The sequence below is a fragment of the Osmerus mordax genome, chromosome 9 (assembly GCF_038355195.1).
Source record: "Osmerus mordax isolate fOsmMor3 chromosome 9, fOsmMor3.pri, whole genome shotgun sequence".
Classification (NCBI taxonomy): Eukaryota; Metazoa; Chordata; class Actinopteri; order Osmeriformes; family Osmeridae; genus Osmerus; species Osmerus mordax.
The window spans coordinates 4,959,422-4,982,135 of NC_090058.1; the positions used below are offsets into that span (position 1 = coordinate 4,959,422).

At 48.6% G+C, this 22,714-nt stretch overlaps 1 protein-coding gene across 1 annotated transcript in view; it reads right to left on the reverse strand.

Moving 5' to 3' along the window:
* The window catches only part of mipol1 (mirror-image polydactyly 1), a 46,365-nt gene that overhangs the window by 10,077 nt on the left and 13,574 nt on the right, over positions 1 to 22,714 (reverse strand). Inside the window, exons 3-13 of the mRNA XM_067243700.1 lie at positions 20,767 to 20,851; positions 19,140 to 19,210; positions 16,857 to 16,983; positions 16,485 to 16,706; positions 15,502 to 15,637; positions 14,557 to 14,662; positions 12,970 to 13,099; positions 10,569 to 10,602; positions 10,046 to 10,216; positions 5,093 to 5,209; positions 744 to 838 (exon numbers count right to left, since the gene is read on the reverse strand). Of these exons, the coding sequence (XP_067099801.1) occupies positions 744 to 838; positions 5,093 to 5,209; positions 10,046 to 10,216; positions 10,569 to 10,602; positions 12,970 to 13,099; positions 14,557 to 14,662; positions 15,502 to 15,637; positions 16,485 to 16,706; positions 16,857 to 16,983; positions 19,140 to 19,210; positions 20,767 to 20,851 (1,294 nt within the window). The remainder of the gene's footprint in view (positions 1 to 743; positions 839 to 5,092; positions 5,210 to 10,045; positions 10,217 to 10,568; positions 10,603 to 12,969; positions 13,100 to 14,556; positions 14,663 to 15,501; positions 15,638 to 16,484; positions 16,707 to 16,856; positions 16,984 to 19,139; positions 19,211 to 20,766; positions 20,852 to 22,714) is intronic.

The following is a 22,714-nucleotide window of genomic DNA, read 5'->3' on the forward strand; positions in this document are numbered from 1 at the left end:
TTTTCTGACTCCCTCAGTGGAGGGGGTTGGGTGGACAGGGGGAGAGGGGGGTGGGTGGAGAGGGGGTGGAGAGGGTGGGGTGGGTGGAGAGGGGGAGTGAATGAGCAGAGGCGGTGACACTGCGATCACGATGCTCTGGAAACTGGCCAATGAATAACGGGCAAAACAATGACACCTTACATCACAGTCAATTACACAACTATCCACCAACAATACATTTACATTTAGTCATTTAGCAGACGCTCTTATCCAGAGCGACTTACAGTGAGTACAGGGACATTCCCCCGAGGCAAGTAGGGTGAAGTGCCTTGCCCAAGGACACAACATCATTTGCACGGCCGGAATCGAACCAGCAACCTTCTGATTGGTAGCCCGATTCCCTAACCGCTCAGCCATCTGACCCCAATAACTGATTGCGCAAGATTCCCTGTTCTCTCAAAGCTTCTCAAACACCGACCTTTACAGCGGATTTGATTATTTGTTCCCAGCACTATGTATCACCTTAGCCTGCCCCTTATCAGTGAATCCAGCCGTTGGTACTGAGAGTGCACCTACTTCCATAGAGGAGGCAGCTGGCTCACCTGGGCCAGGTAAACAATGTCCTTTAATGGGGAAGTGTTATTGCTTTGTACTTTTTGTCCACTGTAAAGTTCTCTCACAGGAGTCTTGAGGAAGTATGTGCAGGTAGAGGGGAAGTACGTGTGTGAAATGGGACGGGAGAGCATAGGGAGCATGTGTCTGACCTCTGATAGGTGCGTAGCGCTTGGAGCTCCTCCTCCAGGCGTTGGCTGTGTTCCAGAGCCCTGTCTCTCTCTCTCTGGACCGCGTCCAGCTGCTCCTGAGACACACGAGACACGACACAGTCAAGTAGATGAGAGGACAGTAGAGTTGAAGAGAGGAGAACCGATGAGAGAACAGTACAATAGAGTAGAGTAAAATAAAGAAAAGTAGATGACAGTAGAATATGGTAGAGTTGAAGAGAGCAGATGACAGTAGAGTAGAGAACAGTAGAGTAGAGAAAAGTAGAAGAGAGGAGATAAGGTGGATGCTAGCAAAGCAGCCGTAGTGATGACGGGCCGTTGAGAAGATGAACAGCTGTAATGAAGGTCTGCCCTGTCCTGGCAGCTGGGAGAAGAGAGTACAATAGGAGGAGGAGGAGGAGGAGAAGACAAACACACAGCCAGGGGCACACTGTTAACACCTGACCCTGGGGAGCAAACGGAGGTGTGTGTGTGTGTGTGTGTGTGTGTGTGTGTGGCGGGGTAAGCTAGAGGGCGCACCTACAGAGAGGCCGTTGAGGAGGCCTTTGGATTTTCTCTCTGGCTGTATCATAACATGACATATGGTAACATAACATTACACACTGAAACATAACATGGGCTCACCAGAGGCCACGGCACCAGTACCCCACTGACACAACCACAACCACACTGAACCCGCCAACATACACATGTAAACCCCCCGCGCCCTCTGGAAGCGTGTAGACTCAACTGCTGCAGCGTTGATGGGAACGAGGATGAAGGTGTTTGTGTTTCTGAGGCCTCGATCCGGGGTCGCACACAACAGCCGCTTTAAAGAGGTTTTATGTCCAATCTGACAGGGAGACCCCTGGCGTGACGGACACGCCAAGACTTGTGTCTAGTCGTGGTCTAGTCAGACTGCAGACGGGGATGTCCTGTGGGTTGGGGCTGCCAACTCTCCATGTCATCCAGGCAGCTTTATGTCCTCCTAGGATCCAGCATGGCATCCTGTGCTTTCTGCCGACACGTTCGTTCAGGCGTTAGGAGGGAGCGAGAGTGATGGAGTCTCTCGTCCTCTGTGTGTGGTGGTGGCAAGCCCAGCCTCCCCATCTCCTCCACCTCTGTCCCAATTACCCCAGCCCCAAGGTCTCCCAGTCAAAGAGAACATCAAAAAGAGAGCCAACCTCTAGAGTCAATATGTACTTTTCTCCAACCGGGAAGGCAGCCCCACTTCAAAGACTGTTCCTTTTAATCATATGTATTCTATCAGCATTCATTAGAATAATATCCAAATTAGGTTCACAAAGTAGCTGGTTAACCTGATGGGATAAGGGGGGGGGGGGGGTCTGTGTGTGTGGTGGAGGGGGGTGGGGGGAGGGGGTTGTGGGGGTGACCTTTTAGACGCGGGGGTCAGTGGGGGGGGACCAGGGGCAACTGAGGGGACAGAGGGCGACAGGCAGGCTGGCAGTCAGGGAGGGAGTGGGGGGGCTGGCATTTCAGTCTCTCTACAGAAGGATGATCAAGTAAAGCCTGCAGCTGGGCTGTTTGTGATGTGGAACCCCAGAGGGATGGCAGACTGGCAGGGACGGGTAGTGCCCGGAGGCACTGGGACCAGACTGCTGCCTACCTGCTGCCTGGTGCATTTGGGATGTCCAGATAGAGAGCTTATTTACAGTGGGATCACTACATAGGGAACTGCAACTGGAGATGAGAGGAATACCGTTTTTAGGGGAAATCTGTTTGATACGAACCTATAACGACACAAAAACAACGCCAGTCCATCCAGTATCATCAAAGGTTGTTGACAGAAGCAGTCAAGCTAACCGTCATTAGTTTATTAGTCCAATCAATTTCTTGGTTTGACTGATTGTTCATCCACATTTCATAACCGGTGAGGCAACTCCATAGAGCAGTTGAACAAACACCTACATATGGTCTACACACTCCCCCCCCCCCCCCGCACAATGTGGGTCTAAATCACCTGCTGCTAATCATCCATCACACTGGGGTTATAAACCCAGGAGATAATGAACCTGATAGAGAGAGACAGAGAGACAAGGAGAGAGAGGGAGTGGGAGCACATACCTGTCATGCAGGCAGAAGTACAAACTAGACAACACACCTCCATTCAGAACACACTGAGAGCTGATCCACACAAACTGCACTAAACACATCTGAATTCTGTTTCCCTTGGATTTTCTCTTATTTTTCTCCAACGGAAATAAATCATCAATCTACTAAATCAGCCAAGCCAAACCATTAAACTTCACATTCTATTTGTGTCGATGAAAACATACAAAAGCAAACAGTTTTTACTTACTGTTGATATCAAATAAAACTCTCCCTCTCTCTCTCTGACACACACACACCCACACACCCGCACACACACACGCACACACACACACACACACACACACAAAGAGGATCCGTCAGTGCTCCAGAGAAAAGCTGGTGAGCAAACACAGGTGGTTGAGGGCTGGGGCAGCTCTTACACCAGACCAATACAACAGGCCACTCCAGATGACCTGGGTCTGAAGGACACTTCACCAGGTCCTCCTCCACCTCCCCACCCCCTCCCTTCCTCCCTCCCTCCCTCCCTCCCTCCCTCCCTCCCTCCCTCCCTCCCTCCCTCCCTCCCACCCCCCCTCCTCCTCTCAGACACTCCTGCATCCCCCCCCTCCCCCTCCCCTCAACCCCAGCCTCCCCCTTAACCCCGGCCAATTTCAGAGGGCCATAAAGTCAGAAACGTCTTTTAGTGCCGAAGACGCACACATGGTTTTAGATGAAAGACTGAGTCAATGTTAACAGTTCACAATCTAACCACAGGCTGATGAGGTGATGGGCTGGAAATTGACCAAAAACATGATCGTAAATACAGAGGTATCACATTGACTCATGGAAATAATACAGCAATATTTACATTTGTAACGAACCAGTCTGCATAAAGAAAGAATGTCCTGGTGATGATTATTATTATTATTGAACCCATATTGGTCATTTTTACAAACACAGCAACCCACTATTCAATGTCCTATTGACAAATTTAAATCATCAAATAGAATGAAAATAACTAATAATATTTCAGCGGATAAATCTTACACCCACCAAAAGCCACTTTTAGACATCTCTCACTTCACACAACTCTTTCCGGCAGCTTTTCTTCTAAGTTTTATTTCTTTAAAAGTGAAATGTAATTTGATTAGAGGAGACATGTTCAGTTTTAAATTGTTTTGGAGGATCTGTTCTCGGCTACTGTTGACTAATTTTTCTGACAGCTGTTCGCTTTCCAATCTAAATTAAAAACCCGGACTTCGTAAATCCCAGGAGTCAATCTATAATTAAGGGGATTTATAGAAAAACCGAGCGCTACATTAATAACAAAATGTAATATATTTCTTAATAAGGCTGTGAAGGCGGCCTGGTGAGATGAGGAGTGTGAGGGCTGGCAGGCGGTGGAGGAGACCAGAACACAGAGGATATGCCACACACTGACCACACCACAGTGTACACATGAAGGTCACCATGACCGTCACATACCGGGGGGCCGTTTCATGTGTAATGACAAGGACATTTCCATACAACTTCTTCTCGCCGTCATCACAAATCTATCCTGTCGTGCAGTGTCGAACCAGCCTGCGGTGTTAGCCCTTCGGCTGACATGTTTGCCTGCTGGCCAGCGTCTCTGTCAGCTGATTGGTTAATGTGTCAGAGCTGACGAGCTTGAGGAACTACAGGAAATGTAGGCGAGAGAGATAAGGAAATGGCCCGGGATGGAATCGAACCATGGCCCCTGCATTCAGGCCATAGGCTACGTGGTACACGATTTATTCAGTAAGCCACCGAGGCACCCCTATCTGATCATCTCTGCTGAAGGTCAGAGGTCAGTCTGGGATTCTACAAGGAAATAAACCCTGAATAAACAAGACAATTATTCGTGTAATATGAGAGAGAGAGAGAGAGAGAGAGAGTTGGTTGGTTGGTTTGCATGAGCGTGTGTGTTGGGGCAGGGTGGGCTTATGAAGGCTGGTATCCAAATACGACCCTGTGCATGTGGAGGCGTCCATGTTTGAATACGGTGTTGTTGGCAAACACCACCTCTAGGGTTGGCATGGTAATGTACACACACGGCAGACCTCCACACACAGACCTGGAGGAGGAAGCCAGCATGGGGGTGGGGGTTTGGAGAGGAGGACACGGAGAGGTGGGGTTGGGGGCGTACAAGACAATGCGTTTAGAGGGGGGTGTTGTAGAGGTCCATGGGCTCTAAATTAGGAGGTGAGAGGGAAAGGGGGGGGCATCGAGGTGACAGGGTAGAAGAGGGGAGACGGGGGTGGGAGGGGGGGCCAGTGTACCTTGCGAGCACGTCCCTGGTGGTGGTCTTCAACGAGGTGTCTGCTGCTGCTGCTGCTGTTTGCTGAAGTCTGGCTCTGCTCTCTGACCATCCGGAGCTCCTGCTCCACACGCTTCCACTGAGGAGAGGGAGGAGGAATCACTTACAATACATTACAGCCCCCCCCCCACACACACACACACGCACACGCACACGCACACACACACACACACACACACAGGGGGGCGGAGGCATGCAAACACGCATGTGGACGGGCGTGTGCAGAGACACACAGGCGTGCGCACACACACACATACTGTGAGTGAGTCAGGCGGTGTGCATGCCCAGTATGTCTGTCTGTCCTGCGTCACAGACAGCCAGGAAACGGGAGCTCTGGAGCCAAACCGCCGTGCGTCCCACAGATCGCACACACGTCTCGTCTAAACGCCGCTCTCCAGACACGCGTCGTCCATAGGATGGGGAAATGGAACGCTTTTTTTTCTTTAAGAGAAGAAGAGTTTATTCTGTTTTTTTAAGAGCTGGCTCCTTCTACAGCACGTACACATACATTTCTTTGGAGAAATGAGGACGCAAACCTTGTTAGCATTCTTTAAAACATCCCAGGAGGAACTGGGCTTCTAATGTATGTCAGACAGACACAGAGAGAAACACACAGTCAGACAGACAGACCCAGCAGTAGACAGACAGGATAAACAAACTAACAGGCAGAAACGACTGATGGTCTCTCTCCGTCTCTGTCAGGGTTCTCCCAGTGCTTTTGTAAGGCCTGTGTGTGCTGTTCCAGGTCTGAGGGACACCCTCCAGGAATGTAAACCATGATGCAGGCTCCCTGACAAGACACCTCGCCTCCCGGCTCCCCTTTCCATCCATACATCCCTACCCTCCCCTTTCCATCCATCCATCCCTACCCTCCCCTCTCCAACCATCCATCCCTACCCTCTCCATACATCCCTACCCACCCCTCTCCATCCATCCCTACCCTCCCCTCTCCAACCATACATCCCTACCCTCTCCATCCATCCCTACCCTCCCCTCTCCATACATCCATCCCTACCCTCCCCTCTCCATCCAGCCCTACCCTCCCCTCTCCATCCATCCATCCATCCCTACCCTCCCCTCTCTATCCATCCATCCCTACGCTCTCCATCCATCCATCCATCCCTACCCTCCCCTCTCTATCCATCCATCCCTACGCTCTCCATCCATCCCTACCCTCTCTATCCATCCATTCCTACGCTCTCCATCCATCCCTACCCTCCCCTCTCCATCCATCCATCCATCCCTACCCTCTCTATCCATCCATCCCTACGCTCTCCATCCATCCCTACCCTCCCCTCTCCATCCATCCATCCCTACGCTCTCCATCCATCCCTACCCTCCCCTCTCCATCCATCCCTACGCTCTCCATCCATCCCTACCCTTTCCATCCATTCCTACCCTCTCCTCTCCATCCATCCATCCCTACCCTCTCCTATCTTTCCATCTGTCTAACCATCCATCCTCACGGTCTGCCATCCATCAATCCATCCATCCCTACCCTCCCCTTCCATCCCTACCCTCTCTTCTCCTCCCCTCTCCATCCATCCATCCCTACCCTCTCCATCCATCCCTCTCCATCCATCCATCCCCAGCCTCTGCTATCCCTCAACCCATCTCCCATAGCTCCTCTGCTACCAGCCACCTTGGGGGAATTCTACATTTCAACATCATAAACGCACGTGTACAATACGACTGTATACGGCACTTCGATATCCCCAGTCCTCAGTCTGACCCTCACTCCATTTTCTTAACCCTCACCCAAACAACACCGTCTGCGCCTCCGGACCGGCGCACCCCGCTCCCTCCCTCTCTTCCTCTGCAGACTGGAATAACAAGGGTCGGGTCCAGACCAAACAGCCCGCTCCTCTTTAGTGTCAGCCTGAGTTATGGCCCCCGAGCAGCAGATGTTTAGGGGGACATGTATTTAAACCACAGCAGCCTACTGCACCTCACTCCTCACACAGACGGCAGCGGCGCACGGCTGGGGCCAGCGGCACCAGAAATAGCAACAGCCGAAACAAACGCACCTCCCAGACAGAGAGAGGTTACCTGCTGTTAGCTACCGGGCTGTAGTGCATGACCCTGACCGAGAGGTTGCCTGCTGTTAGCTACCGGGCTGTAGTGCATGACCCTGACAGTGGCACCTGAGGCCTAATAACTACCCCAAAATACAGGACAGTCAAACAAGTTCTCTTAAAAATGAGACTGACACCAAACAAGTCCAAGGCCGTTTCTCAGGTGGGGTAGAGAGATGGGAGGAACACCTGGGGTGCAAAACTACTTCCACAACAGAGACTTGACAGTCATCTAGCTTCCCTCTCCCTCTGACAGAGATATGCAGGAGACAAATAGAGAGATAAAGAGAGAGCAGGAGAGACAGGAAAAGAGAAAGAGACAGAAAATGAGCGAAAACACCAACCAAGAGAAAAGAAGAGTGAGAAAGAAAATGATTAACAAACGCATATAACAAATGAGGAATACCAGAAGGGAAGAGAGGAAACGAGAGGACGACAGCCAAATGACAAAGGAACGAGAGAGAGAGAGAGAGAGAGAGAGAGAGAGAAGCAGGAATAGAGAAAGAATAAAAGTGAGATCAGCGTTCCTGGTTCTCCCAATACTCTTCCTCCTCCTGTGCCTCATTTCCCAAAAGCCTTGTCGGCGGCTCTCTGGTCGGAACGGCGTGATAATCCCTCCGAGATGAAGAGAGAAATGAAGGGGGGGGGGATCTGGAGAGCGGCAGGGGGGTGCAGAAATCCTCTAGGATAGAGTGTTGGCCCGATCGCCACCTTGCAGAGAGATTAGCAGCATCCGCAACATACTTTCACCAGTGAACCCCCAAGATGAGTTCCCTGCCCTCCGCCAAACGCTGGGGCACAGATACCAGGCCACAGTGTTAACAGGGGGGGAGCTTGTGGAAAGCTGGATAGAGTTAGTGAGAACATGGTGTTAGCTAGGTAGTGTTGCTGCTGGCATGGAGCATGTTTTGGGTATGTTGTAGTGTATGTAGGGTGGAGTCTCACAGTGATTGTGCTACCGTATACCTCCTGTTCCAAGTCCAGGGTCTTGACATTGCTGGGGCACCCCTCAACTCTAACCTCAAAACTCAACTCCCAACTCTAACCTAAGGACTCGAGCACAACCCTAACCCCCACCTTCACACCCCCTCCCCCAACCACCACTCAACATCATCTCTAATCCCAACACTCAAACCCTCCAACCCCCACAATATTGGGGGTCCAAATCCCTCAGGATCACATAATCTATATTGGGTGTTCATACCGTATTCACCCTCAGTTCCTCAGGATAAAACAACCATCTGGATAACCTACAGCATGCCACTGTATTCATGCACCATCTTTGCTATCGTTCACACCATCGAACACATCTTTAACTAGCAACAGCGTTTGTTTGGATGCTGACATCTACCCTTCTCCCCCTCACCTCCGTTTCTCTCTCCCTTCCTCTCCTCTCCCTTTCCCTCCCACGCCCCGGTTCTACCGTGATCTCCATGCTGCTACATTACCTGGGCAGCAAATCCATCTAGAGACCCCCTCCCTCCGCTCTCTCTCCTCCCTCTTTCCTCTTGTTGCCTGATGGTGCTCTTTGTGGTCCTGCCGCGTCCGCCTGGTGGCCAGTCTGTGAAGGTGCTGCCTGACTGCCAGCCAGTTAGACCTGGGGCTGATGTCCCACTGAGCGCCAGTAGACAGAGGGGACCCATCATACATACATAATGTCATTTATCGTCAACAGCACCCCACACACACGCACACACACACACGCACACACACACACACAACCAAGAATGCCCACTGGATCTTCACACAGAAATATATCAACAGGATATCAGACCTCCAGTTACAAGGCTGGTTGTGTGTGTGTGTGTGTGAGCATCTAGTCTGAGATCACTGGCATGATAAAACCAGCCCTGTCTGCCACAGCGGCCCTCTTTGCCAGGTCTGCTGAGGCTGACACTCTCTAGGGGACACTGATAGAGACACTGACACTGATATATACTGTATTATGTCTCTGTGAATATGTTTGATGAGCACATAGACACAAGACCTGTGTTAACTATCCTCAAACATACACAGTTGTAAAACAGATCCCTGACAAGCACAAGCATCTCTGTATCTGGATACACACACATGCACCCACACGCACACACACACGCACCCACACAGGCAAATAGCGTCCCTCTTCACCTCAATGTTGAGGCAGAATATCTGGGTGTCAATATTTGTCCCCGGACACTTGTTTGTTTTTAAATGATTGAAAATATGCATGTCAGATTGATACGTCAAATATTTGTTGGGCAAGCAGATCAGGTGTAAGGCCAGTTTACCAAGCCGAATAAATGACTTAAGACTAAAGCCGGCCGTATGAGAGGGACTTAAGCAGGCCATCACAAGCCCTGAACAGGAAGAAGGGAGAAAAGGAGGAGTGGAGGGATATGATGTCAATATTGTTGGAGATTTCAGGTGTGTTTTCAGTATTTAGGCGTCTGGCTGAGTACACACAAGAAGTACGTTGAGTGTTTGGGGTTTAGTTTTTAGTATTAGGTGTTGTGAGTTTAGTGCTTGGGTGTTTACTGCAGATCAGGTTTGGGTGCAGGTTTCTCCTGCTGCTGCCTAGCTGCACCTCTTCACACCAGCCCTTAAACTGGAGGACAGCGCTGTTCGGACACGTGTTAGGATTTTAGTCAAAAGCGTTGACGTCTAAGTGAATTCATGCAGCTTGATAAAACTGATATTTTATTCTGGTCTAGTCTCAGCCTAAGGTTTAATCATACAGCATGTGCATGATTGGATAGCTTTAATGTTAAGGACCGATTCTTGGTTGGCCTGGTCTGTATATACTGTATGAATGAATGAATGAATGGCACAGTGTGGTGTAGAGTGGCGGGTTTGGGGCGTACCTTGGCCTGTGCTGTGTCTCTCTCCTGCAGCACGGTGTTCATCTCCTCAGCTGTGATCTTCCTGTGTCTCTCCCTGGCCTTCTGGAGAAGGTCCACCAGCACGGCTCCACTCCGCTCCAGGCTCACAGCACTGTCGGCACTGTTCACGCGGTTCAACAACTCCTCCAGGTCCTGGTGACACACACGCATGCACACACGCATGCACACACGCATACATCAATTTATGTACGTAAACATACATAAATGCAAAAGGTATCCCCTATTAACAATTCACCTCGAAATCAAGAATCTAAGCCTGCTTTGTTTAAACTGTCAAGATGCCTTAGCATAATAAAGATGTCTTGACACGCAATTTCAAAAGGAGATTACGATGTTATCGCATCCTATTGTTGAGATATCCTCAGTTATGACTGTTCCCTGCAGTCAGTTCATCACTGAGATGAGAGAGAGAGAGGACTGTGGTGGAGCCAGAACCAGAGCAGAAAAACGTGAGCTCACATGAGCCACTGAGGGGGGGGCTTACCACATCACTCTCCTCTGGGTCAATACTCTCCATCCTGGGGAAAGAGGCAGGTACGGAGGGAGATAGGAGGGAGGGAAGGAGAGGGATAAAGGGGTAAGTGATATTGTCATATGAAGAGGTGAGAGACAAGTGAGCTTGAATGAAAGACTGTTTGTGTGAGAGAGACGCAGAGAAAAAGAACGGGAGAAAAATCAAATCATTCTCCCCCCCCCCCCCAAATCTTCTTCCCAGCCAATAATATTGGCGTTCAGCAGGTTTTCCTGAGTCTACCAGGACCCCCAGCATATTAAAAACCCAGACAGAGAGCCCACCAGCACTGCACTATAACACCCCTGCCTTCAGCATGAAGGGACCACAGTTAAGATATTAATGTTTACTGCTATATATGACCAGTGGGATCAATCGCTCATATGTGCTGAGATTGAGTCATTTGTAGGTTTGCAGTATTGAACAGCTTTACAGGCGTAAAGACTCCTGTAATTACAGAATGGCTGCCTGGAGACTGCTACCTGGTGTGTGACACACACACAAGTGAATGTGTCTGTATTCTCCCCAACAACCAGGTGACCAGTTAGAAAGAGGGAGATGGTTTGTTAGTTGACTGGTTAAAATATCTGATTAACAACTGTATTTCTCACAGCACCTCTCATTTCAACATCTCTACCGTAAACCAGTTTCAAAATGTGCATTTACCTGCGTGTGTGTGTTTGCGTGTATGTATGTATGTATGTATGTATGTATGTATGTATGTATGTATGTATGTATGTATGTATGTATCCAATCCATCCATCAACACCAAGATGTTTTTTTCTTTCACCATCTAAGGTCTTCTCCCTCGCCTTACCGCTTCCATATCTTCCATCATCATCTACCATGAAAACAACCAGTCTCTCCCCTCAGTTCGGGGGGCTTTACACAGACACTGCTGTCCTATTATGAAGGTACATACTCCATCAGCAGCCCGGCCCCTGACCACAGCCAAGCTGCAGGACATGCTCCCTCATATTCCTGCCCTCATAATAGGATCCTGCCTGCCTACCAATTACTCTCATCCTAGAGGAGGCAGGAGAGGGGGAGGAGGAGATGGAGATGAGGGGTGTTTTTGCTAATTCGATTTTTCAGCCTATTTGGCAGGTACTCCAGCAGACCAAATGCGTTTCATGCCACTCAATAAATCCACACAATTTAAATAATTTACATGTTCTGAACAAATCTGAATATGTGACTGCAAAAAAAATTTGATTTTAAAACAAATAACACACATAAGATTTTTTGTTGTTGTGGTTCTTACTTTTTTCCACCAACACTACCACAAGATTTATTAAAATATAGATTTGTTTCAGACTGTGAAGTTAGATATTCCCTTAAGTGAAAATGCAATTACGTCTAAACTGCAGCCTGCAAATATTGCCTGCCTGACGCCCCGCCCCCAAGGAGTACAATGCTGCTTTCATTTCAGAGATCTTTGTACTTAAGAACTAGCCCCACTTGTCCGTGACACACACACCCACACACACACACACACACACACACACACAAAGAAGTCATCAATTAGTGCAGTGCAGACAGAGAGGCGAGTATATGTGAAGGGTTGGGGAGGCTGATTGATTTCCGATGAGCATCTTCTCCTGACAGACACCATGGACGGTGGGGCCAGGGACACTCGCATGGAATGTCACCCCTCTCCGATATACTTCCAAACCAGTCGATGTGGGATCGCCAAATGATGCCTATGTGCACGCGCATGCACACACACATTCCATTCCCTCACCTTGTTCACCAGGCTAGAGAACAAAGTGGGTGACGGAGAGTGTAAAAAGAGTCTACGTGAATCTAATTTAATGTATTAAATGAAAACTTAATACTTTGTGTATTTTTCTTTTTTCTACACAATTGGAAGTGTACTTGAAAACGTACTGATTTTATATGTTCACACAGTCATTGACAACTTTAAATGTAAGTATGTTTGTACTTATACTTTGCAAGTATACTTTAAGTATACATTTGTTTCTCGTGGGAAACTTTGCTGCGGCTATGTCAGCCTGTTCTGACTCACGGAGAGAAAGAGGGAGACATTGAATATAAATTGACAGAGATGCACCAAATAATGCAGAAAGATTGAGAGCGTGTCGGAGAGAGCAAGAGGGGTAAATAAACCGGAAATGTTATTTACTAGAAATGTTCTATATGGCTAGTTCCTTCAAACAAATTATCCACTGGTGTGTAACTGACAGAGAGACAGTAAAAGTGAAGTGGGGTGCTGTGCTCTGTGAGTGTGTGTGTGAGAGTGTGTGTGTGAGTGTGTGTGTGAGTGTGTGTGTGAGAGTGTGTGTGTGAGAATGTGTGTGTGAGAGTGTGTGTGAGAGTGTGTGTGAGAGTGTGTGTGAGATACTGTACATACTCCGCAGCTGCTTGCTGCAGGCGTTTAGCACGGAGTAAGGCCTCGTCTCTCTCCTCATTGGCCAGTCTGAGTCTGGCCATGACCGCCTGGTCTCTCTCTCTCTGGGCCTGGTAGATCTCCTCCACTAGAGCTGCATGCATGGGTGGATGGATGAACAGAATGAGGGTAAGAGAATGAGAGAGGAAGAGTTAAAGAAACAGATTTTGGAAAGGATGAGAGTGAGGGAGGAAAGGAAAGAGAGAAAGAAAAACATGACAGGCAGAGAAAGAAGAAAAGGAGATAGATTGTTATTAGTTTCTGACCAGCAGAGGAGACATCCTCTCCTGGACAATAAGCAGGTGCACGTCCCTGAGGGAAGTAGAGAAGCTGGAGTTATTACTGCAGAAACACGACACCACCACTGGTAAGTCTGCTGGCCCCCGACTCATAACCAGGCCTGGGCTCTGAGAGCAGAGGACACACACACTCACCGACAATAACCCATCTGATACCGTCCTACAAAAAGAGATGGAGAAATATCTGAAATGTTGGTAGACCTAATAGGGTATAATTCTTGGATTAGCATTATCAAACATAGGTGACTTTATTATTTATTCCGGCACCGTCTGCTTGAATGTTTGTGTGTACAGTGTGGTCGAACAACCGTTCTGTAGAGTGCACCTTCCCTGAGATCAACCTGTATGCTAACCCCAATGTGTGTGTGCCCAGCTCCCCACAGCACCCCCAATCTGAGATTAGCCCCATCTTCATCTAGCCTGGCATAATCCCTCTGGATGATATCACCAGATCCAGGTAATATCCCTGCTTCCTCAGACAGGAGATAGCTCAATGATCAACAGCTGAGAGCAGCCTCACGTAAGCCCAGACAAAGTTCACTTCAAAAACCAATATAGCATTTTAGCTGAAATTTGCTCATTAAACACGCTTTCCCCCCATGCAAATCATATTAAAATGAGGATGGCAAATACACTTTCGTTTTTTTAATATTAAACGATGAACAGTTGCTGTGCTAATTACGCGGGTAGACTGTGTCTGATGTTGTCTTTAATTATTAAGTGGGGGAAAGGGCCCACACCCCCAAAAAAGAATGCTTGCGCAGCAGATTTCAAATATTAGTTCAGTAAGGGTTGGGCTTGAGATAAATGACATTAACAAATATGATCAGTTACAATGTAAGCTCATTGGTTTTGATAATCATTTCACTTGTAAAACAAATTGATAATTGTTTACCATACTCCAATATCTTAGTTCATCAAGGCTTTGGTAGTCCATGGGGGAAGAGCAATAGACTCTAAAGTAGTCCTTGTTTTCTTGCATTTCGCTTAAACCTTAAACGTCTTTCCCCATATCTATTCTTAGGTGCAGTTTCCCCTCCCTCCTGCTCTCCTCTCCTCCAGCCCTCCTTACCTCCCTCCTGCTCTCCTCTCCTCCAGCCCTCCTTACCTCCCTCCTGCCTTCCTCTCCTCCAGCCCTCCTTACCTCCCTCCTGCTCTCCTCTCCTCCAGCCCTCCTTACCTCCCTCCTGCCCTCCTCTCCTCCAGCCCTCCTTACCTCCCTCCTGCTCTCCTCTCCTCCAGCCCTCCTTACCTCCAGCTTTCTCACAGACCCGTGCCTCCACCTCAGCCTCCTGCAGCTCAGCGTCCACCAGCCTGCTCTCCAGCTCCTTCTCCTTCAAGGTCAGCTTGTCCTGCAACTGCACACACACACCTTTTTAGCCTTGAACTACCACATCTTGTACAAGAAAACACATTTCAACCCAGGTCGGAATGGGCAGACACACCTGACCCTTCCCTTTCTGCTGTTCCTGTATCTCCCAGCCAGCCAGCCAGCCGCTCTTGCTGTCTCATGATGATGACATCATAGCCTGAGTCCCTGTAGTGGTTTTCCTGTCTGCCCTGACCTCTCTAACCTCTTGTTACCCCGGTAACCCCAGCCGGTCCTCTGCAGCATGACTCAGCACTCCCCAGGCCTCACATCCAGCCCTCAACCAGCATTACTGTCCTGCCGCCAACCGAAGGAGAAGGGCTGTTATTGAACTCCCATAAATCTAGCCAGGAGTGATATTTTACAAGCCCTAATGATAGATTTAACCTCCTGTCTTAAATATTTTGCTACAGAGTTTGTGTTTTTTCCCCCCCTCTTCCTCTGAAAACATGCCTGGGGCGGCGGGCCGTGGGCCCTGCCAGGGACAACAGCCTGTTGGGAAATGTTCCTCCGCCTCTGTCAGGAGTCACAGCTACTTGCAAACTAAAGGCATCAATTACAGACGTTTCAGAAGGGGCCTCGTGTCTGACACACACACACTTTAGCAGAGAAACAAAAACACACTCAAATACACAGAGGCAGAAACACACACACCGTCAACTAAGAAGGACAAAAACAAAACAAAAAACAGGAGGAGAAGGTGTAAATCCAAAGCTCTGGATTTATGAAATAACTCTCATATTCAAAGTTGTATTCATTCCGTCTGAACCGGCCCACACAGCGTTCGTCCTTCAGAAAGCACAGAGATGAATGTGAATGAGTTTACACCTTATTGTTGAGGTCCCTTAGTGAGTCCAGCTCCTTCAGAAGGAAGGCTATGTTCTTGTCCTTGTCCAGGGCTGGCGATCCCTTCCTACAGGCAGGGGAGGGGGGGTCTCTGGGGGCTTCCTGGTCCTGCAGCACACTGGAGGGGGGGGGGGGGGGCAGAGACAGAGAGAGATGGAGGAATGCATACACAGAGAGATGAGAGAGAAATATTAGGCAAAAAATAGAGAGATGAAGGCAGCAGAAGAAAAAGAGCGAGAAAGAGGACGAGAGAGAGAGATGAGAGTGAGGAGAGTGGAGACAAACTTGATTAGAAACAGCTCCAATATTAAAACTCCAGGAGAGAAACAGAACCACCATGGATCGCAGTCCTTGTCTTCCCCCAGAAAAGACATGCAATTACGGAATGCACAAGGGATGCAATTTCACCTCTTTCAGGGATATTACTTTGTCTTATTTACCAGGTTATATTACGCAAAATCAGAAGGTTGACCTTTAAGTTGATATGAAGGTATTACAGAAGTGTATTGCCATGTAAATGACTTTCCTAGCCCAGAATATGACAGGATTCTTATTAAAGACAGTAGAGAATGCAGAGCCTGATACTGTTGCGGTGGTGCCAGAGCTAAAGAGGCTGTCACAGGTGAGTGTAGGCGAAGACCCTGACAAGGGAACAAAGAAGCAGTGACAGAAGCAGTGGTTGTGTGGAGAATTTACATTTACATTTTACATTTAGTCATTTAGCAGACGCTCTTATCCAGAGCGACTTACAGTAAGTACAGGGACATTCTCCCTGAGGCAAGTAGGGTGAAGTGCCTTGCCCAAGGACACAACATCAGTTGGCATGACCGGGAATCGAACTGGCAACCTTCGGATTACTAGCCCGATTCCCTCACCGCTCAGCCACCTGACTCCCAGAATGAAAGCTGAGGGTCACCTGCTGAATAAACAGGTTCAAGACAGACATGTAGGTCTGTCAGGTTTACCCGAGTGTGTGAGCCTGGCTGCTTTCAGGTGACGCAGGGGGGAGCAGGTGTCGTCTGTGGGCAGGACTCTCTGGACTCCTTCCCCTCCCTTCAAGCCCCTCGCTGGTGCTGTCTGCCCTGGGACCCTCCCCTGTGGAGGGGCTGCGGCTAGGCCCTCGGACTCCCTCCATCATCACCCTGCCTGGGCCTTGCGGGGCCAGGGACCTGGGGGATCCTGGAGACCTATCAACAAACCATACCTTTCATTTGTACAGCGCTATTATGGTTACATAGCGATCTTTACGTAGATATTATAAAACACGCTTCACATCCTTAAGCACACAAGATCAGAGGAATGGAGATAAATCAATCAGATACGTGTCACACGCAGACCTGGGCAGGGCTGGGAAGCTGGGCAGGCCGGGGGACCGGGGGGCCCAGGGAGCGGGGGACTTGTGTGGGGATCGGGGGGAGCCGGGCTGGGGGGAGGGCGATCTGGAGGCCTGCAGGTGCTGTGGGGCTAGGAGACCAAGGAGAGACCAGATCAGAACAGTGAATACCTGGGCCAGAGAGCATCCACCAGGCATGACTGACAACGTTTACCCTGGCAGGTCCAGTGTTAAGGTGTGGGATACGGCAGATATATCCGAGTACGCAATCGTCCGCAGGAGTGATTTGTGTTTTACCATCATGAGAAGGATGTGTTTGTAGGTCTAGACATTACTGTGTGTTCTTGTGTGTAGGCCTAGACGTTGGTGTGTGTGTGTGTGTGTGTGTGTGTGTAGGCCAAGAGAGTAGTGTGTAGGTTTAGTGAGGGATGTTCTGGTCCAGAGCATGGGTTGTTATTCTGGGGGTCTGGATGAGGAAGCCTGGCCTGGATGTCTGTCATGAGAGAGCGGAGAGTGGCTGAGTGACTGGAGCTGGCACCAGGCAGCGTGGTGCTCTGTCAATGTTTCTGTTGAGAACCACGCCAGGGGGAAGAGAGGGAAGGACAGGAGGGATGCAGAAAGAGAGGAGCAGAGAAGAGGGAGAAAGAGAGCATGTGAAAGAGGGAGACTTTGTGTGTGTGTGTGTGTGTGTGTGTGTGTGTGTGTGTGTGTGTGTGTGTGTGAGGCATGAATCCAGCTAATGGCCAGTCCTCTTGGCTGGCTCTCACAGGACTCTCAGTGATCACAGAGCAGACAGGGCTTCAGTTAGCATCAAGCCATCCTGACTTTGAAGTTGCATTTCAGTGCCAAATCAAATGCCTAAAGCTAGAAACAAACCCCCCGCTACTCTGAGAGATGGAGAGGTGGAGAAAAGGAGGGAGGGGTGATGAGGAAGGCAGAGGAGGGCAAGGGAGGAGAAAAGTAAGAGGGGGGGGGGGGTCAGGAGGAGTGGAGTAGGAGCAACTTTGCCCTCACTTCCACCTTCAGGTCAGAGGAGCAACACAGAAGAGTAGGAAGGGCAGGGTCAAAGGTCAAGGAGAGGGAGGTGCATGTCTGTCAGACCGCACTGTTGTCAGGGTCGTCCCCTCGCAGTCCTGGCTGACAGTTATTAGTATTCCTCTACCGAGCCAGCAGAGCAAACAGCAAACTCAACCCTGAATGACAACAACACCAAACCAACGTGCTTATGTAACCTCCCTTCGGCTCTGTCGCACGGCAAATACGGGGGGAGCAGATTTCACACCGCGCTGGTCTGAACCGGGCGCTGCTCCCTGGATGCCAGGCTGCTCCTCACCAAGACAACGGTCTCTTCATCTCCACAGTTTCTGCACTCGCGCCTTTTAAAAGCGGTATTTCACGCGCACGTTTTAGACCTTGGGGTTTCCGTCTGAATTTGCTGAACCTTTCTTAAAATTCGTCATCTCAATCTTCATCTCAAATCCTCGGTATAGCACCTGCTTGAAAAACCCTCAGCTTTTCTCAAGCTCTCTTTGTTCGTTTGTCAGATTTTCAAACATACCTTTGCACACACAAACACACACACACTGCTGCCCATACACACACACACACACACACACACAGCAGCACCCACACCGCTGCACACACTCCTCTCCTCACACACCACTGTCGCCGTCAAATATCACCGTCTCACAACCATACTGTGGTCATTACAGGCTGTTTGGCGAGCAGGGATCCGAGTGTTTTAGCTCCCGGACCCAAATGTATGCTTAAGCAGAAGAGCTCAACCTATTTACATATCAGGAGCGTTCTGGGCAAGGTGGGTAAACACACTGTTTATCTTCTATTGTCATCCACGCCCTGTCTTTAAACACACGCTTCCGTAGACGGGCGCAGGGTGTGGGGGTTAGAGGGTGTGGGGCGCAGAGGGTGTGGGGGGTGGAGGGTGTGGGGGGCAGAGGGTTTGGGGGGCGGAGGGTGTGGAGGGTGGCGGTGGAGCTATGACACTCTCCAACGGCGGGTTTTAATTATTTTATGTAAATAAATATTATTATTTCGCATGGAGAGGTGTTTGGGACACATGAAAACATGTCAAGAAGGAGAGATTGGAAGAGAGAGAGACATACTGAAGATCAGTGCGGGAAAGACTCAGTAACGTGGTTTTTTTCTCCGTCATTTGAACAGAACATGAAACATAAACAAGGCACTAGAAATAAGGACCAGGAACTATTTCGGATACATCCTACAGAAATGTACTACACGACAAGTGGCATGCTTTGGGAGATGCTACCTTGGGGCCGGTCCCCTGAAGACAGGTCCGGCACGGACAGGGTCGAGGGTGCGACTCCCGCTTCACTGAGCCTAAAATAAGACAACAGGATCACATTCAGAAACAAAGTACACAGTTTTAATTAAGAAAACACACAAACATTTCCAAATCCTGACAGAAAATTGCTGTCTTACAAAATTCTAAAATGTTTCTACAATAAAACAGCAGTCTGTAATATGAATGCTGAAGAATTTTCACCAACACGGAAATATTAAATATTTTCCATCGACTAGCCTAAAGCCTATTTACTTGACTTTGCATTCATACAATATAATAGATAGTATGATATAGAGATTCAACAATGCTTTTAAAATGCCTGTATGTTGGGTGTATTGCTGAGTAGGCAGGCACCTCTCAACACAGCCGTGACCGAGCTGAGTGACATAGGACAGGCTGAAGGTGACAGGTCTGTTTGACTGACAGGGCAGGTCATGGGTGAGACAAGCTGACATTGTCATAAATGTCACAGAGATAGGTACATGGTGCGGTCTGGTTTAAACTGGCCTGGCCTGATTTTGAAAGTATCTTCCTGCTAGGATAACAGCACTCCCACTGAAAGCTTTTTTCTTAATGTTTTAACTGTGAGATTAATAAAAATTTGGATTTTTAGTTATTTTTCTTCTATATTAATGATACAGACGTGGAGATGCACACAGCTGAGTTAGGGAATGTTTGCATCACTATGTATGTTAGGATTTTTTAAGTACATTTTAAGTGAATATGAATGTGGTCTTTTGAAAAATGAAAGTGTGTCTATTCTGGGGCAATGAAATGCCATTTGAGCTGAAAGCAAAGTTGGATACGATGTTTAACACAAGGTGTGAACACAATGTTCTGCAGGTAGCATGTTGACATAGAATACAGTGCACACATGTATCGTGATTGAGTTCATATCTTATTTAGTCAATGACAATGCTCTGTTCTATTTTTATATATGATTTTTTTTTACAGTATAACAATGTTCATGTAAGATTGAGAAAACCCACGTCAACAAAGAAAAAGCACTAAGTAAACACCTGTGCTAACTGTTCAACTCATACACTAATAAACAACAGCTCAACATATTAAAAGTCTGTTTTAATGCCATAGCTCGGTAAAAGCCATTCACAAACAGGGTAGGATGGAGAGAGGAGGAGAGGGGAGGATGGAGGGGGGAATAAGGTATAATAGAGGGGAGATTAGGGGAAAAGAGTGTGGATGGAGGGGATGGGAGGTGAGGGGAAGATGGAGGGAGAAGGAGAGGACAGGAGCAGGAAGTGGAGGTGAACAGAGAGGATGGAGAGAGAAAAGGGAGAGGGGAAGGAAAAAAGAGAATGGAGAAGAAAGAGGGGAGAGAAAGAGGGGATGAAAATAAAAATGGAGCATGGAGGAGAAGGGAGCATGGAGGAGAAGGGTGCATGGAGGAGAAGGGTGCATGGAGGAGAAGGGTGCATGGAGGAGAAGGGTGCATGGAGGAGAAGGGTGCATGGAGGAGAAGGGTGCATGGAGGAGAAGGGAGCATGGAGGAGAAGGGTGCATGGAGGAGAAGGGAGCATGGAGGAGAAGGGCGCATGGAGGAGAACGGTGTGTGGATGGAGGGAGTGGTTACCCAAGAGGCGACGTGGTTCTGGAGTACGAAGGCCTCACTGGAGATGGTAGTCTTTGTTTCAACTCCTCGTTGACTTTGGGATTAGCTGGGAGTAGGAAAAGGGGACCAGATTAATTTCAAAGGAAAAATGCATTTCATCATCCTAAAGCAACCAGCCACATTAGAGCCTCTGCTCGCTAACGCAACCTAGGGAGAGAAAAGGTTAGTCTTAATTATAGCGCCCGGTGGATATGATCTTGGAAGAACTCTACTGAGAGCAGTCTTTAATAACCTCCAGAGTTGTGCGTGAGCAACAACAAGACTGGCAGCTCTAATCTACGAAGCGAAACGTTCGGTGCTTTACGGACGCCATCAGTGTCATCGGTGCGGCTGTCTTATCGGCGGTGGCTGTGTGTACCCATGCTCTACCTCTCTCTGCCTCATCAACCCTAATGAATACCCGCAATTAACACATCCTAATCCCGCCTCTGAGGCTTTCTAATGCTTTTAGCTATCAGGAAGGTAAACAGTCGTTTAAATCAGACGAAGCCTTGTCATTTCAGATCCTGGTTAGGAGGACGACGATTACAGACACTCCTCAGGTGTAATTAAATGACGACCCGGTAATTTAGTTCCATAAACGCAAGTTAATTCATAAGCAAGCAACAAATACAACGCAAGTGATTAGAAGAAACATTGACATTCACTAGCAGCAGACATAGAGAGAGAGATCGAGTGAGGTAGAGATAAAGAGACTGTTGCTTCGGCGTGTGTGTGTGTGTGAGGAAAGATAGTGTGAGTCTCTGTGTGTGTGTGTATGTGTGTGTGACTGAGCATGCAGGAGAGGGCTACCCTCTAGTGGTGAAGTGTTCGAGACAAAAAGACCCTCTCTGTTTGTAGGTGTCGTTTGATTAGGACAAAAGGGCGGTCCTCCAGTCCTACGGGTGGTGGTGTCATGTATACCATGCAGTGGACACTGTAACAATGCCTAGTCACGTGGCTATAAACATCTATCAAGAGTCACTGAACCGCAGGTGTTTTATCATGTACATAGAGAGGGCTTGTGAAGAATATATAGGCTGGGGTTCAAAAGATGGAGACTGGGGTACATATGGAGTGAAGTGCAATTACTTTTTCTTTTATAGCATGTTGATGATTGTGCCCGAGACTGTAGCTAGAGATATCCTGGCTCACACATTAGTTAATTACTTTATTTCATTTTGTCTACCACATATATACAAAAATACTGCCAATAGTTTGACGTTAAAGGGGTACAGGCATTTATCTGGCAATGGCTGAATGAAGAACAGATGTAGGCCTAAAGAAATAGAACGTTCTAGGAGGGACATGGGCTTCAGATAAACACATTCAACCTCAAGATATAAACAGCAGCGAGCAATGAAAAAGGACGCTGAAAACTCGAGGCTGAGGGAGGGAAAGAAAGCAAATTGAGGGAGGAGAGAGAGTGCGAGAGAGAAAGGACGAGAGAAATCTTGGGAGGTTTGGTGCTTGGCGGGTGGGTGACCTTAAGGGCAGATGCCAGCAGAACGTTATCCCTGTGTTGTAAGCCAGCACACACCGTTCACACACCCCACCGCTCGCTCGCTCGCGCACACACCACCACCACCACCCTCACACATACCCACCATACCAAGACCCTATACATTCATCCTACACACCACCACAACCACTCTCACACATACCCACCATACCAAGATCCTATACATTCATCCTACACACCACCACAACCACTCTCACACATACCCACCATACCAAGATCCTATACATTCATCCTACACACCACCACAACCACTCTCACACATACCCACCATACCAAGATCCTATACATTCATCCTACACACCACCACAACCACCTCGCTCTCTGCCTTTCTTTCTCTCCCTCACAAACACACACACACCCTATTCAGAACGGGCACAATCAGGGACCACTGGCTTTTTGTGGATGACA